This window comes from Struthio camelus, chromosome 1, assembly GCF_040807025.1.
Source record: "Struthio camelus isolate bStrCam1 chromosome 1, bStrCam1.hap1, whole genome shotgun sequence".
In the NCBI taxonomy this organism is placed as follows: domain Eukaryota; kingdom Metazoa; phylum Chordata; class Aves; order Struthioniformes; family Struthionidae; genus Struthio; species Struthio camelus.
The window spans coordinates 113,844,932-113,861,874 of record NC_090942.1 but is presented as its reverse complement, the minus strand read 5'-3'; the positions used below and the strand labels follow the sequence as shown (position 1 = coordinate 113,861,874).

General features: G+C 38.6%; 1 protein-coding gene across 1 annotated transcript; it reads left to right on the top strand.

Annotated features, from left to right (window-relative positions):
• The first annotated feature begins 580 nt into the window (after nucleotides 1-580).
• Nucleotides 581-16,521, top strand: C1H21orf91 (chromosome 1 C21orf91 homolog). Its single transcript, XM_068911227.1, has 5 exons — nucleotides 581-803; nucleotides 1,433-1,562; nucleotides 11,319-11,852; nucleotides 14,928-14,990; nucleotides 15,455-16,521. Exons 2-5 carry the CDS (start codon nucleotides 1,439-1,441, stop codon nucleotides 15,613-15,615), a joined length of 882 nt encoding a protein of 293 aa, XP_068767328.1. The 5' UTR covers nucleotides 581-803; nucleotides 1,433-1,438; the 3' UTR covers nucleotides 15,616-16,521.
• Nucleotides 16,522-16,943: the final 422 nt, after the last annotated feature.

Here is a 16,943-nt window from a genome sequence, read left to right as displayed (position 1 = left end):
CAAACTGCTCTGTGCTCCCGTGCTTCAGCCCACAGCCCACCCTGCCCTGCTCTGTAGGGCACGCTTTGATACGGTTTGATAAAATCTGTATTAGTAAATTAACAGTCCCACTCCAGAGATTGCTCTTTGGTACTGAAACCAACTAGCAGCGAACAGCCCTATGCCCCTTACATACTGCTAAATCTTTTAGCTTCCGCAAGAGGGGACTGAATGCAGACTCTCAGCTGTCCCAGGCCAACGGTCCCTGGCCTGCGCTAACTCCCAAACCATTCCTGGAAACTCTCTGGAAAAGTGCTGGCTGCTGACAGCCAGAAACCACTCTGGGAGCCCGCTCCGCCTCAGCCCGCCGGTCGGCGAGGCCGCCCCCCGCGCCGCGACAGGCCGCCTGCCGGAGGCGGCTCGGCGAGGCCCCGGCGCCGCCGGGGAAGCTCTCGCCGCTGCGCCGCGGAGGCGGGGCCGCCATCAGCCCCCAACGGCCGCTCACGGCGCCGCCGGGCTCCCCCCCGAGCTCCCCGCCTCGCGTGTGTGGGACGCACCGCCGCCGGGCTCTGGGAGAGTCCAACTGCTTCTCGGGGAGGGGGGGAAGGGGATCTCGCAGCCCCAAGAGCCTCACGCAGCCGGGCGAGAAGCCGAGGCGCGGCCTTGCCTCGCCCTCTGTTCGTGCCGCCACCCCCCCGTCCCGCAGGAGCTGTGGTCTCGGCCGGAAGCGGCGGGCGGTGCCTGGCGCCGAGCTCTGGCCGCCGCGGCGCTCGCAGGCGAACAATAGCGGAGCGCGTCGTCGGGGCGGACGCGGCAGGGCGGCGGTGAGGGGTCTGGGGTGCCGGGCGGGCAGCCGCGGCCCGGGGGCGCCCGCCATTCGCGGGGGGCGGCGGCGTGCGGTCGCGACGCCAGTTTGCGGAGGGAGAGGGTGGACGAAGAGCGTGAGGACGGGGCTGGGGAGCGGGACGGGACTGGGGCAGCGAACGAGGACGGGAAGAGGCTGCGGGGGCGGCGGCGAGAGAGGCTGGGTCCGTGTGACGGGGCCGCCGCTGCCTTCCCGTGCGCTTGGCTGCGCCGCTCGCTCGCTCGCTCGCTGGCCGAGGACAAAACTTCCCTGGGACGTGCTCTGCCTGTCATCCTCCCCCCCCCCTTCCCTCCCCTGCTGGCGGCCGGGCTTGTCGCGGGGGCTGCGGCCAGGGTGGCGGTGGCGTCGGCTCGGAGCGGCCGCGCGCCGGGGGGGGGGGGGCGCGCGGCGCGGGCCGTTAAACGGCTGCGGCGGCGCGTTGTTAAACCCACCGTGTTGGTTGTTGATGCTGTGGCTGGGGGAGTCGGTGCCTCCGTTTTCAGCCCTAGGAGGTGCGTGCTGGCTGAAAACTTGGCGGCAGGCGGTGTGCGGTGCTTCGTATTGACAATGTTTGAAATAACGGTTTCGTTTTCTGTTATCCTTCCGAAGGGCACTATGAATGAGGAGCAGTTTGTTAACATTGACTTGAACGATGATAATGTCTGCAGTGTCTGTAAACTGGGGACCGAAAAAGAAACGCTCTCGTTTTGCCATGTTTGCTTTGAGCTAAACATCGAAGGTAAGACAGTCTCACTGGAGCTAATTCTACCTGACTTGCTTCATCGAGTGCTTAACTTGGAGCTGAATACACATTAACCTTTTTCTTAGAACTTTTTGTAAAGTTTCAGGTTTGAAAACTTATTTATTTACTTCTTTTGACTGATCAAAGTATAATTTTAACAACTTCCTAAGTATTTCATTTCCATTAAATATATTTTCTGCATGTTACATCCAGATATAAAGGTATTCTTTTATAAAGACGCCATGACTTTTCAGGAACTTCTGAAATTCTCTGGCATTAGTTTAACTCTCTGCTGTTAATTTTCTTGTGTTAGTTCAGATCAAAAAATATATTCTCTTTTATTCAAGGTTTTGAAGTCAATCTATAGATTGACTTATTTAAACTGAAAGTCTCAGAGTAGTACAGGCCTTTTATTGGAAGCAGATCATTGCTTCATCTTAAACTAGAAATAATCAGAGCATTATTTTGTGCTTTTAATAAGATGATGCTACACAAAGATGATAGAACCATATTCATTGTCAAAGCTCCGTAAAGTTTTTTTCTCCATGAATATGTAAATTTACAATATACAATTTAATCCAAACAGTATTTTTGTACTTCAGTAGTAATTTGCATGCTTTATTTTTGTTTTGAAAGCCATGCCTTTGCATGTATATTGTCTGATAAAACTCAAGAGTAGCTGTCTAATCTAAAACAAGTTGGCAGCCTACTTGAATTCCTTTATCGCTTTAAAATGATGGGTTTGCAGTTCTCAGTACTGAGTGGAATTACCGTGTTTTTCTCTCTAGACTTTGTCTTTATTTCATCAAGAAATCTTAGTTTAGCCTAAAATGTGATTGTAGTTAGTGATATGTTTAGTTAGTATACAGAAACCACTGGTTTGAGTGGAGCTGGGAGTTCAGGTGTTGGGTCTGTAACAGAACTTATTCAGGAGAGATGCGTATGGATTATAGAGTTGACTGATGTTCACCGAAAGCTTGGTAGCAAAATAAGGAGAAAAGGGAAGAGAGGCATACAGAATAAACAGCCAAGATGCAAGTTTAAACTTTCTCCTATTATATGGCATCAACTTTTCTGAGGAGCACGGAAAGAGCAACCCTCTTGGAGGACAGATTAGTAATGCTTTTGCTTATCTTCAGTCTAAATGGGGTGGGGGGAGAGTTGTAAAAACAATAGTTTTTTTGTCTCTCACCCCTGCGCTTTCAGCTTATTCAGTTTGAGGGTGCAATCATCAGATTCATTTTCAAGTTCTGTATTCATGCTCAGGGACACCAAATGGACTAAGCTACACATGAATGATTCGTTGTTTATTGCAAAGCTAACTTTTTTATGTCTGAAGGATTATTATCAGGTGCTTTAGCACATCAGAATATTAACATGATTCTTAAACTTTGTAAATATGTACAGGAAGATGAAATATTAAACAGATATTTTGGGAAAGTAAACTGATTCAGTACAGCTCTTTATCAAAGTCTAGATAGTTTAGAATATTTTGTTGGTGTGGGGCTAGTGGAAATTGATACCAGCTGTTTGCCTGCAAGACATACAAATGAGCATCAGAGATTGTGTGCTGTTTTGTTTATCTGAGTATATGTGATTGTAATTTGTGGACTGAAACAGAAAACAATTTCCTATATAACCAGATTGCATGAGACAGGGAACTGTGTTTTTTGTCAAGAACTTTTTAAATTCGTTAAGGTATGGCAGTGTGGTTAACTGAACTCTGCTACTAAATATGTAATACTAACAACAGATCTCCAATTATAACAGAACCTGGATAAAAAATATTAGTGAAATGGAGGAGTTAAAAAAACAAACCCACTCTCTCATATTAGGGTGTCCCTGCTAGCTGCTTTGAAGCTCTGGTTGTTTCGCGTAAGAATGTCGTGCCATGCCTGAGATACCTGGCTGTGCTCTAATTGAGCTAATTCTCGTACCAGAAGGTTATAACCATCTAGTTCATGTTTAACATAGCGCGCATGTGGCTCGAGTACTAAGCAGCCGTGCTGCCCCTGTTGCTGTTTAGAGCTGTTAGATATCTTTACATGGCAATGTTTTGTGCCACACATCTGTGACCTTTATTACTGTGTACTTGTGATCCACTGAACAATGTCTAGGGAAACCGCAAGCTTCAGAAGCACCTGAATGCATTTGTTCAAACATCAGGTTTATTTTTGGAGGTTTCAAAGGTCAAAGTCTGTAATAATGACAGTTACAATTTTACATTATTTGTCATAGATGGTGTATATATCTTACCCTTACGTTATGCTGCTTTGTGCAGAATTATTTAGAAGTCTGTGAGTTTCCTGAAATTCAAGGGTTTGTAACAGAAACAAAATCATAAAAGTAGGGAAAGTGTGAGTATTTGAACTGATTTTTTTTTTTTCCGAAAACACGCATAGTCTTCTCAAGAAAAAACATCCCCTTTTCCCCTGGAAGGACCTGCTCCATATATTTTAAAATATTTTCATTTTTATTTACTCTCTTGCTTATCTGTTGCTGCTGACTATGATGACTATCTTTGAGACTGCTAGCTGGCAAGCAAGCTGGCTTATTTCCATTTCTGTTTAGAGTTGAGCAACTACTGAATAAGAAATGACCAAAATTGGTACTTAAGTCTATTATATTTCCCAGGTCTTGTAATATGAAAGGGAGGAGGGATGACTAGATGCCCTAGTAGCTGCCTTGATTTAAGTATATTCAAATATACTTTTTTAGTTCCTGTAGACTCATAGCATTGGAGGCAACTTCAGCATTGAATTTGATGCATCCTGATCTCCAAGTTGAGACAAAGATGCTGTAAACAAATCTGTATTATCGCATAACTTTTTTTTTCCTGTTAAGTTCTACAAAGTCTTGTGTGTTATCCTCATTCTGTGTGCTTTATGCTCATGTTTAAAAATATGGTTTAGTCCTTAAAAGGTGTAAGTACTCAAAACTTGCCTTTTTTTCCCTCTTAGCTCTATGGAAAAATATTAGGTTGTAAGATTTAGCTGAAAAGAGTGGAAACTGCTGTTTTAATTTTATTCTGTTCCAAAATATTACACATCCTTATTTTTGGAGATGTTAGTGAAATAATAGAAAATAAACTATTCTGGCAACAAAAATACTAAATTTTCATAGTCCTTTAGTGTAAACAGATAATAACTTGTCTTCTGTGGCCCCAGGCCACCCTCAAGAACTTCTGCTGTTGGGAGAGCTTGCTGATTGAATGTAATTCAGTTTTAAGATAGCATTTGGAGTCCGGGGGTACGACTCGTTTCTGCAACCTTGAATGGACTTGTGGAACTAGCTGCAGCTTCCAGTAAACCTCCTAATTATGAATTGAAGTCTAAACATAGTTGGAGATGCTATTATTAACCTAATTTTTTAAGTGCCGAGTAATAGTGGTGCTGTGCAGTTAGTTCTAAAAGTGCATTTTTGAACTATATATTGGGGAAATTTGTATGTGCAGAAATGTAATTTGAACAGTTGTTGCTGACTTGGCATTATCCGAAATACAGAAATACTGTTTCGTGGCTCCCAAACTCTACTAGTTCAGCTTAGTAGGTTTTCTTAAAGAATGTGAGACATCTTTAACAAAGTAGCTCCTGTAGTAAAGCTTTCATCAGAATGTATTGGCTTGTCTAATACTGTAGTAAACTCTTTTCTTAGTAGCTTACAGTGAACATGAGTTCTGAAAACATATTTAAAAGGAGTCAATTGGATATTTGTTCAATCTTATGTAGGATGATTTTGCAATGTAGTAAAATACACACGCGGTAGTAGAAATATAATGGGAGATGATTTGTTTACTTGATGTATGGAATGCATGGGATTTTTTCAAATGAAGGTGAGTAGAGAACTTTAATTTATAAACAAGGTGATATCTAATCTTTACTACCTATCTTTTTTTGGAAGTTAATGAATGGCACTGGGCTTTTCCTTCCAGCTAATCTAATAAATCATAATATTTTAATCTCTAATAAAATTGCATGTATACAGTTAAAGGTAGCATTTGGGTTTAAATCTTGCCAGGCAGAGGTATTGGAGATGCATTTCTCTAAGGACCTTGTATTTCAAAGTTGGCAGAATTGTGCTGCGGAAGAATTAGAATTCTCCCCACCCCTCCCTGTTTAGATTTGTGTATGGCTTGCAGTCACGTGGTCATCATGGGCTGATTTTATTTAATTTATTTTGAAGAGGTCTTGGGATCTGCTATTCTGCTATATGAACCCCCGCTCTTTGAGCAGTCTGAATGATCTGACAAACATGCAGCAGTGATTTAAAACAGATGAAACTGCCAGGGATATTTCATTGTCTTTTGATGCTTGGTACACTCGGTAAAGCAGTATTGGACTTGGCTGATCTTAGTATTTTGAGTGGAAAAGAGCAGTTGTTCAGGAGGTGCTTCACAAAGTGGTTAAACATCTCTCTTTCAGAACCTACAGTTGAAGCCAGAACTCCTTTTAAAGAAGACACCTGCAGACTGCAGCTCTGCACAAGGGTTCTTTGCTTACGTGTTTGAAGGGAAAAGCATAGGTGTTCATTATAGGTATTTCTAGAGATAACTGTTTGGATGAATTGAATTGTACCCGAGAAACATTTCTTTGCTGGCTATAAAGGTAGTCTTTATAACTAAGTAAAACTAGTACTCAAATTTAAACAGCTTAATTTCCCCCATGGTGCCAACACTTATGCAAATTAGCATTACAGAAAGTGTTCATTCTTCTTTCATGGTTGTTAGTAACCTCATGTGCTTCAGGCATTTATGGAAGCTGTATGTATGATGGACACTAGCATTATACTCAGAAGGAAGCATCTCCCTTCTTTCCCTTACGGTCAGGTCTAAATCTTATCCATAAGTATTTGTACCTTCTTTAAAGAGACTTTAATGTGCCTTTAATTAAGGAATATTATAATACAAACCTATTTTTGACAATTCATGTGTCTGGAACTATCCTTGTTAATTATTATACTTATTTCCAAATAAGACAATTATTCTAGCCAGCTTTTTATGTAAATGTGGGTGACCATTTCAACTTAGTGTTGTATCTTTATCATGAAGAGATGTACATAGTTCTAAACGTATCAGTTACAAGGACAGAACTGAAGTCTTTCTAGATTTGATGCAGGCTCTTATTTTCAAATACCAATACCTGAAAATGAGATTGTGACTGCACACATTTACACACGCTAAAGTAAAGATTCTCCCTGCTCCTTTCTACTTGTGAATAACCAAAAGTTACAGAAATGTGTATGACTTTATGGCATGATTATTAGTCAGATGCGGTTTCTGAAATCTTTCTGCAGTCGCTAAACAAAATTATGGAAGTTTGAAATATGTATAATTTCAAATGACATTGTATTGCTTTACTCATTTTCTGTTTAAAGAATCACTTGTTATTATCACTTGTTTTAGTTCTTGACTTACACCTGTTATACGAAAGTATTTCTTCTTTTTGGGATACCATTTAAATGTAACTTATTTTTTGGATGAGCACTTCAGTTTCTTATAGTAATAATCCTTTGTCTTAAAGCATTTTTTTTTAAACTGATACTATAAAAAGATTCTGGGTGTCAGTTACGTAGCTATACGTTCCTGTTAACCTCAGGGGATTGGCCTCAAAATTCTGCTGCAATTCAACTCAATTCTTTTTTTCTACATTCTGTTTTCAGTAGAGTCCTTCAGAAAATTATATTGCAGGAGTCGATTAGGACTCATGTTGAGAAATGCAGTAGTATAGAGAAAGTGAAGTGTTTCTGCCTTGCATAGTTTACACATTGAAGTATTTGAATCTTTTTTTTTTTGCCTAAATACTAGTCTCTTAAGCAGCCCTGTTTTCAGAAGTGCTCAGCATGCAGTGAGCCTTACTGAATAAGGTGATAACATTCTTATTTCGTCTAGGATTCATGGGTTACCAGGGTCAGAAGCAGAGAACGGGTGGTGAAGGGTTTTTTATCATTTGTTTTGAGGTTTGGCATTATCCTCTGAAGCATCCTCGCCTGAGGAGTGATCTGGTGCATGGGCTTGTTGGCTAATAGCATCTACCAGACAGCTGTTGTCTTAATTCAGATACAATCCTTCTTCTAGATGCTGTCAAGTTCCATTCACACGCACCCACCTGATGAAAGGCTTTCCTGCCCCCCACCCTGATTTCCTCCCCCCCCCCCACCTTCTTTCTCCTTCTATGATAGAAAGTAAGTATGAAGCGTATGATCCTTGGAACCTGTTCGGCGTCTCTTAGCCACTTGCATTTTTACTACAGAGTTTTCTACGCACAGGAACCTTCACCTGGAATTCCTTTAGGCTTGTCAGCCCCTAATCAGAATTGAGATTCTCCATTTTTGTCTTCTGAAGGGCCAACTTCTGAATAAGTATGCTCAATGATCTATTAAAAACTTGCAGGATAGGGCTTTTTAGACAAATATATGAAAATTCTGTGTAGTACAACATGTTCAAACTTAAGCTTTTTTCCACAGTTGAATTTGATATTATTGGACTGCCAGCCATTTACAGAGAAGTTTTAAAAGCTTCTGTCCTGTTTAGTAGCCCAGTACAGGATATAAGATTATAGAGCTTACATTTATTTAGCTTCATAAATTTTATTTGGGAATCCTGAAGTGGAGACCAGCATAATTACTGTTAGTTGTGCTTGGCTATAAGTACATATGCATAACTTCAGGCATGCAATCTCAAATTTTAAAAAATATTTAACATTTTATTTAAAAACACATCTTTTTCACTATATTCTTATGTTTGTCACTTTTTTGCCTTTCTATTACTTAATAAAAGAACATATTGTAGTGTTTACCAATCTGATGATTATTTATTTTTTTTCTTTCCATGGATTCACCATTTAATCTGCATAGATCTTCATAACCAATCATAAAACTAAAGGTATTTAAAATACCTTTATAAATGTGCGGGATTTTTTTGTTGTCTTGTTTTGTTTTATTTGTTTCCAGTGCAGTTGGTTTCTGGAAAAATAACTTGTTGTTCTAATGGAATTAAGCAAAAAGCCTTAAAGGAATTTTGGTTAGTGATTCTACAGTATTCTATCATTCATTATGCAGGAGTTTCTTTTTTAATTATCCCAGAAGTGATACTGTGTATACCAGGAAATCTCGTCTGTCCACTTTTCTTCAAATATGCCAGTCAGAAGACCTAACTGCAAGAGGCCATGGCTCTAAGAGCAGTTTGGACAATATTTCATTGAACTAGCAGAATTATTTGTGTTTCTATTTTAAATAAAAAGAGTGAAGTAGTTGTTTCTGTGATATCCTGAAAGTGGAAAAGATGATAGATCATTACTTACTAGGAGGAAACAGTCTAAACATAAACCTGCATTTGTCTCTAATTTTACCAACTGTGCTTTCTGTTGTTGTCCTCCCCTCTTTTTCACCAAATCTTCAGGTCTTTCCTTTAGACAGAATTACTTCTGTCCTGTCATCATAAGATGTTGGCTTTGCTCATTCTTCTTACCCACAGATTATTAGGGGTTTGTTCTGACACCTATTGTACAGAAAGCTGCATAAGACACCTCTCAGTCGATCTGATGAGGTTCAAATTTAAAAAAAAAAAAAAAAGCTGTAAACATCAGCAACATACCGTCTTGAGGAACCAGTTGGGTAAAGCAAATATCATTTAACAAATCCATCTTCATTTATGGAGGCTTTGAAATACTGTGAATATATGCCTTAACTTTGATCAACAGTTTGCTGTTCCTGGATGACTTAAAGATTTAGTGGTTTTTGTCATATTTCTTCAGTTAAGCAAATTTGCTGTATTTGAATTATACTGAGCAGCCATGAAAACAAATGACTTGCCTTTCTTTGATTTTAGTAGAAACGTGACTATGTTTCTGCTTTTCTCTTTTTGAAGTAGCCTTTGAAATTAGGCAGTAGTTCATCTAGAGCTTACAAGTTAGTAGATGTTTAGGTGCTGAAGAGGTGAAACGAAACTTTAGAAGTGCTAGGTGAGAATCTTGAGTTTACACCCATGAAGACAATGTGTGTCCTTGTACTTTGCATAGCAACTTCTTCCTTAAAAGCTCTGGATAGGATTTTTTGTTTGTTTGTTTTAATACTTAGTTCCTTGGCAGAAAGAGTGTCTGTTTTCATGACCTTATCTTTCTTTCCTGCTTCCAAGAGAAAAATTCCACTACTGTCCTTGTTCATTTTCTACTCCTTGTCATTCTTCCTTGCAAGTTTTGGGTACGCTTTATAAACTGGTACAGAACACTAACACTCTTGTGTTTCATTGCTACTCAGACTGGAGAATCAGAAATTTGTAAGGGCTAATCTCAGTATCTTGACTCTTGAACTTGGAAAATCAGCTAGGAGCAGCTGAGGTGCTCAGAAGGAAATCCTTGGATTTATTGTCAGTAGTTCACGTTAACAATTTTACTTAGTTTTGAGAATAGTTTTGGATTTTGCAGAATTTAGATCACTTGAATCTTTTTTCCCCTCAGTGATTAACCAGAGAAAAATATATGTTTAAAGTTTACTAAAATAAATTAAGAACATAAATCGGATGTAACTGAGAATTGTGGTATTGTGTACCTTTCTGTTAATTGCTCATTAGTGTCAATCATCAGATTGTATTAGGTGTACTTTATGTTTATCTGAATCACTTGTATATACTTTTTGATGTACTAAAAGATAAAATAACTGCAGCTTAGTTCATGCTGCCTTCTTTAAGAGATTAAATTACCTTATCACATGTTGATTTAAATATTCTGACTTCAGAATTAAAAATTTTTTCCAGTGGCTTACATAAGCCCTGTGTCACTGTTGGCAATCAGGGGCTTGCTTAACAGAATCATTTTGCATTAATATGGGGGAATCTCCCAAACAATGTTTAAAAACGTGTCAAGGAAAATGTTGAGCTGTTCAGTATTCTGGACTTGGATGTTGAATCCAGTGTGTAGGTGAATCTGAAGAAAAAATAAATACCCACTGAGGTTGCAGGAAGTAATTTTGCACTGAGATTCTATTAACTTGCAGAAATACTAATTTTTAATACCATCTGTGTTAACTTACCAACTGCAGATCTACACAGATTGTATTCCTTTTTAATATGTCAATCACTCAATTACTTTGACTTTTGAGTAACTGACCTGCTGTAGTTACATGAATAGTCTTTGAAGGAGAACGGCAAAGAGGAGAATAAGAATCCATCTTGCATGAAATTTAATTTCAGGACAGTTTAACGTTGGCAAGTGTTGATAGTATTAGAATTCAGTTCTCTAAGCTGCAGGCTTGTACTAATGTGAAATAATAAACTATGAGTGAAGTCTAAATTATGTTGACCACTTGGATGACATAAACCCACACACTGCAGTATCTGTTGAGCAGATGGCTCATAACATTATCCATAGAAGACTGGAACATGGAGAACTGGTACATTGTCATATAGTCGGAATTATTTACTTTACAGATTATGTACTTGGGTATAGGTCTGATTTATTATGCACACAGTTGGCAACTTGCTTCATCTTTATTATCATCCAAGATGCACTTGCAGGTAATTTTTGTCCTACACTAGAGATTAGTGTGTACAAAATATTTTTGTATGCTAAGGGCTCAAAACTCTAAATGGAATTTCAAGAAACTTTAATCTCAGGTTTCCTGGTTTACTTTGGTGATTAAGCTGTTAGTATGAAGGATTCAGTTAAGTATCATTTTCTTGGTTGCTTGTGAGCAAAGATTTTTGAAAGGTTATTTGAATATTCAGTAAATGAACTTTTTTTTTTTATTGTGTCTCTACAGGAGTACCAAAGTCAAATCTTCTACATACAAGATCACTAAGAGGGCACAGAGACTGCTTTGAAAAATTCCACTTAATAGCAAATCAGGACTGTCCACGGTCAAAGCTGTCTAAAAGTACATATGCAGAAGTAAAAAATATCTTGAGCAAAAAAATTAACTGGATCATACAGTATGCACAAAATAAGGATTTAGACTCTGATCCTGAGGGCTCAAAAACATCCCAACACCAGCTTTTTAACTTCAGACATCAGACTGATAGAAAATTACTACCACAATTTGACTCCCCAGTACCTACATACTCTGCAAAATGGATAGATGGAAATTCTGGAAGCATCTCAAACTGTTCACAAAATCTTTTGGAACAAAGAGAATCCACTGATTTCAGTCTTGATATGTTACAAGAAACAGGTGCTACTTTCTGTTGCAACAGTGTTTTGTGGTCTAAACACAACCAGCCCCAGAAAACTGAAAAAGCTGAAAGTGATTCACGTAGCAGTGCTCCCAGAAGACATCCACATTACAACAGGGAAGAATGTAAGTATTGCCTGTAAATAGATATGTAATAAGGGGTATCCTCTGAAGTGTCTCTTGACCAGTTAATGTCCCCACATATACTGATTCACAGCTTGGAACACAATTGTTAGCAGTTCAGAGTTGCTGTAAAATCTATGAAGAAAAAAGCTATGCAGCTAAGCAAATAACTTTTTCTAACCTTCCTGTTAGTTATTATCCTAATGTGACATAGCATGTGTCTAACTTGTGCAAAGAAGTTACTAGTACAGTTGGCTGCAGTCAGTTTTTAATACGTCAGTCATGGCAATGGCAAAACAGTAACCATCTTGCTGAACATGTGTGGTCTCTTGAATTGTATCTTGGAGGAAGAGCTGCCTTGAGCAATAGAAGGAGTTAGAGGTAAGGCAGCAAAGCAAACTTGGGACACAACATACAAGATTAAAGCATCCGTAACAGTAGTAGACTTTCCTCGTGCATTTCCTTAGGTTTTTTTCTTCTGTTTGAGCATAAGAAAATATGAAGGCCCTTATGCTACCATGCCATCTCAAAAGCTGTAGCATAGGCAATTCTTTTGATACTTATGGTGATACTGAAGGCAGTGAAAAATACCTCTTCCCATTCTTCCAGAAGAAGGTCACGAGAAGAAAGTTTTAGAAAATTACTTCTAGAATATTATAGTATCTTTAGGATCAACACATCTTATGTAGGCTAAGTATAAGTTCCTAGAGATCTATGCAGTTGCTATGCTGCTTTTGGAACAGTCCTTGGTTCTAAATTCAGATTCATTAGCTCTTCCTTTTGATGAAGAGGGAAGTAACTGAGGAGGCCTTTTGAATTTTAGAAAACCTGAGAAAGAAGTGAAGAATGACAATCTAGCAAAATACATACTGGAAAATGGAGTAATGGAAAAGAAGGTAATAATAAAATCTGGAATCGACACATACAGTGATACTGTAAAAAGTTGGAATCAGTTTCCTGAGACTCCTGTTTATTTCATAAGCTAACAAAACCTGTATTTGCACTGTTTGGCCATTTTTCATTCTTTATAAATGGGTTTTATTTATGTTTAACTGTTGTGTGATGCTTCACATTACGTCGATAGTAGATTCTTAAAGCCATAGTAGAGTCTTAAAGCCATAAATAAAAACAGATATGTGGTGCTGTTTGACCACCTGTCCTCTGGAGTCATAAATTGGGATTAAATAAATCAGGACAGCAGTTAACAGAGGAATTATGAAAGCTTGACCTGGTTTATGGGGTTATCTAACTGAAGTTAGTCACTTGGAATTTATCTCTCTGATTTTTGGGACAGGGAATATAAAGCAGTTTTGAGCATGTGAACAGATTTTCTTCCTAGCTGTTATGACTGCACAATGCACTTGTAAGGCATTTTTGCTTTGAATTATAAGTATTTGTTTAATCTTAGCTGTTCTGAATTATAAGGCAGTCATTTGGAGACTTTCAGTGTTAATTTTTCTACAAAATGCTAATAATTATAGTTAAACTTTCTCTGCCAAAATTAGGTACCTTCTCTCGTTGCAGTAGGTGCACTGACTGTTAGCACTCTATTAAAAACTTGTTACTAATGTAACTGTAAAGACTTTGGTCAGTATTTCTTTATCAGTTTCCTCAGCTGTGGACTGAGTAACCTTTATATCATTTAAGTTCAGTCTTCTCTTCCTTCCCCCTTCCTCCCCTGTCCAGAATTAAATGTCTCGGCACACCCCTGGGCCCAGTTTACACATAGGGAGGAGGAAATGTGTGAACCTGCTGCTGTTTTTGCAACACTGTTGAAAACAATGAGGAAACAGGCAGTAACTTCCTACTAGTGACTATAGAAAGAGGGGACGAGTCCTTGATTTTTTTTTTGAACTGTTGATTACCATATTGAATCCAGTTAGGGTTTTCTTTGAGTTTAGGAAGTATTAACTTAAGGATGGCCAGATGTAAGAAAGGAGTCTTCTGTTGGTAGCTGAGGGAAGGAGCACCACTGTAACTGGCTGTTGGAGGAGAAAGGTGGATTTGTTGCACTGTTAAGTGACCTCATGTCCTGAGTAACAAGTAGGCCATCTCAGGTATTACCAGCTTCTTTAGTTTGGCAGTAGCAGCAGAAAGTTAATATCCCATGATTGCAAGATGTGAGAAGGGTTGGGAGAGAAGGCTTAGGATAATAGTCTTTTGCGTAAATAAAATTCTACCTCTTGGGAACTTAACAGTATAGAAACCTTTTGCATTTAGAAACAGCTGAACAAAAGCTGTGTGACTTCAGCGTAGGTTTTTCTCAGGAGTGGAGCAAGAGAGCTGTGCTAAGCTGCAGTATAGTTTAAAAAAAAAAAAAAAAAAAAAAACTTGCAAGGTCTTAAAGTTTGTTTCAGTGCCCTATATCTTCCTGGGATGATCAGGGTTGTCATTTTTTTTCTGTGCTATCCCTGGCATCTCAACAGGCTGCCAACCTGTACTCCTGTCTCCTTTTTGAGGGATTTCTAGGAAGCAGGCCAATACCTAGCCTTCTGTACTTGCTACTGTTGGTTGCAGAGCTGCATAGAATACTTTAAAAATTTCCTCCTTTGATGTTCAACATGCATTTTCTCTGAGGATGAGCAATGTGCCTATAAGCTGAAATATAGGAGGGCTTTCAGATGATGCAGAGGGTCTTCTAGTTCTCCCTGGGAAAGCAGCAGAAGAAAATGAGAAGTAATCCCATTTTTTCTTAATAAGCTGGTGTTTGGTTATATCAAACCAAGATACACACACACTCCCTCCCCGGAAGGGAAGGAAAGAAAAGGAAGTGTTTAAAGATGACAGGCAATTTATACAGCAATTCTGATTCTTTTTTTTCCCTATTTTGAGTGCTTGTATTTACATCTTTTTCACATTGAGCAAGGGACTTTTCTTTGGAGTAGACAGTTGTTTTTGGAGCACTTAAAATCAACACAAAAGAATTTTCAAACTTTGCACAAATAACATTGCCTGTAATTAGTTCCACACACCTATTCATCATTAGGATGCAAACAAAACAATTTGAGAAAATGGCAGTTTGCTTAGCAGTGCTTATATTGCTTTGGTAGTAGCACTAACAGATTTTTATTGTTACAGTGAATATGATGACTCCTGGAGAATTAAAACAACTTAATGAGAAACTGCTCAAGCAAATTCAGGGTGAGAATTTTTAAGTACTCTTTGTTTTGGGTTTGTGCTGCTTTGTAATAAAGAAAATCATATTTAAAAATACCAGGATGGCTTTACTGTCAATTAAATTTAGAACTGAAATCTCCATATATACATCTTATTCCCACCTAACAAACACACTTGCAATTGTCTTGTCTTATGTAACCTTCTTGTGTGATGCAAATTTACACTTAGAGAATACGTTATTTATTTAGTTTGCTTTTTTGACTGAATTCAACTTTATTTCAAGTTACAACCTCATCCTTAACTCACCTAAAGCTATTAGCTGGTGATTTAATTCAATTTAGGGTGTACGTACATGTGGAAACAATTTTTTTTTGGTGCATGAGCCTGCTTAAATACATGTATGTTTTTTAATAGTAAAATTCAGCACTTCTTCTTAACTCTGTAAAGGTATAGTGTCCAAGTGGATTCACCTAATAATATTCTTGCAGATGTGTTTGAGGAGCTGACGCAGCAAGTCCAAGAAAAGGACTCTTTGGCCTCACAACTCAATGTCCGTCACATTGCTATTGAGCAGCTACTGAAGAACTACTCCAAACTGCCATGTCTACAAATGGGGCGTGCAGGAATGAAATCAAATGTACCCATATAAAGAGGATACATCAAGTTGAATCTCCAGTGTTAACTTTCCCTACCAGCTTTGTTAATCATGAAGTAGAGCTGCACAGGTATATGGAAGCTTTCGAGGAGACTTGGGCAGCTTTCTCTTTGCATTCTTAATTCATGAGGAGTCTTATTTCACTTCAGTTTTAACAAACAAAAAAAAAAGAGAAATACTTACGTATTAAAATCTACTGTATAAGGTTTCTTCACACTAGAATTTTTTTGCCCATAACTATGCGTGGGCCTTGAAATGAATTTTGTGTTTTGTTGATTGTAAGTTGTTTCTAACAAAGAATGACCTGAGGCCTGTAAACGTGCAAAGTTCATGCAGAGGAAAAATACAAATTTCAGTTTTGATCAGATCTGACCATATTACATCCAAGAGAGCTTTAAAGGGGAGAGCAGTATTAAAGAAACTCATGTTTTCTTATTTATTACGAGCAATATTTTATTATTGAAATTTTATACTAAATAAATGTTACTATTTTAGGTACTTTTCCAGACCTCTTTATAAAATGTCTGAATTACTCTGTGTAATGTTTATGCCTTGTGTATGATTGTTTATCCTTTTTCAGGTCTGTATCTTTCATGATACAATTAAAAAAAAAAAATCTTATTTCCCAAAGAGATGTATTTCACATGTTTAAAAAAAAAATTGTGGTGGTGCATCACTTATTTTTTATCAACTTTATACCTAAAGAAATGGGTTCATGAGATATGGATTATATCTTATAAAAAAAAGAATAAAAATGATAAGCACAGCACTTCATTTTTTAAAAAAAATATAAATAAATCCGTACTTGGTTTTAATGCATTGAAGTTGTTTTATATGTATAAAATTTTCAGTGCTGAAAATGACTTCAAAGAAACTAAATAAATTTGTAATGCTGCATTACTCTATCTTGTTATGAGCTTTTTTTCATAATGTTGGATTGTACTGTGGTAAAGGGTGATCTCATTTTGAAATGCAGATAGTAATCACAAAATGGTTGAGGTTGGAAGGGACCTCTGGAGATCATCTAGTCCAACCTCCCTGCTCAGGCAGGGTCCTCTAGAGTGTATTTCCCAGGATCACATCCAGGCAGGTTTTGAATATCTCCAGGGAAGGAGACTCCACAGTCTCTCTGGGCAAGCTGTCCCAGTGCTCTGTCACCCTCACAGTGAAGAAGTTTTTCTCATGTTCAGACAGAACTTCCTTCAGTTTGTGCCCGTTGCCTCTTGTCCTGTTGCTGGGCACCGCAGAGAAGAGACTGGCCCCGTCCTCTTCACACCCTCCCTTCAGATGCTTGTATACTTTAATCAGGTTCTCTTTGTCCT

Excerpts from the sequence above, each read along its gene's own strand:
- C1H21orf91 (XM_068911227.1), top strand. The coding sequence starts at position 1,439 with ATGAATGAGGAGCAGTTTGTTAACATTGACTTGAACGATGATAATGTC. Across the intron at positions 1,563-11,318 it reads CTTTGAGCTAAACATCGAAG|GAGTACCAAAGTCAAATCTT; the intron begins GTAAGACAGTCT and ends GTGTCTCTACAG. Across the intron at positions 14,991-15,454 it reads ACTGCTCAAGCAAATTCAGG|ATGTGTTTGAGGAGCTGACG; the intron begins GTGAGAATTTTT and ends ATATTCTTGCAG.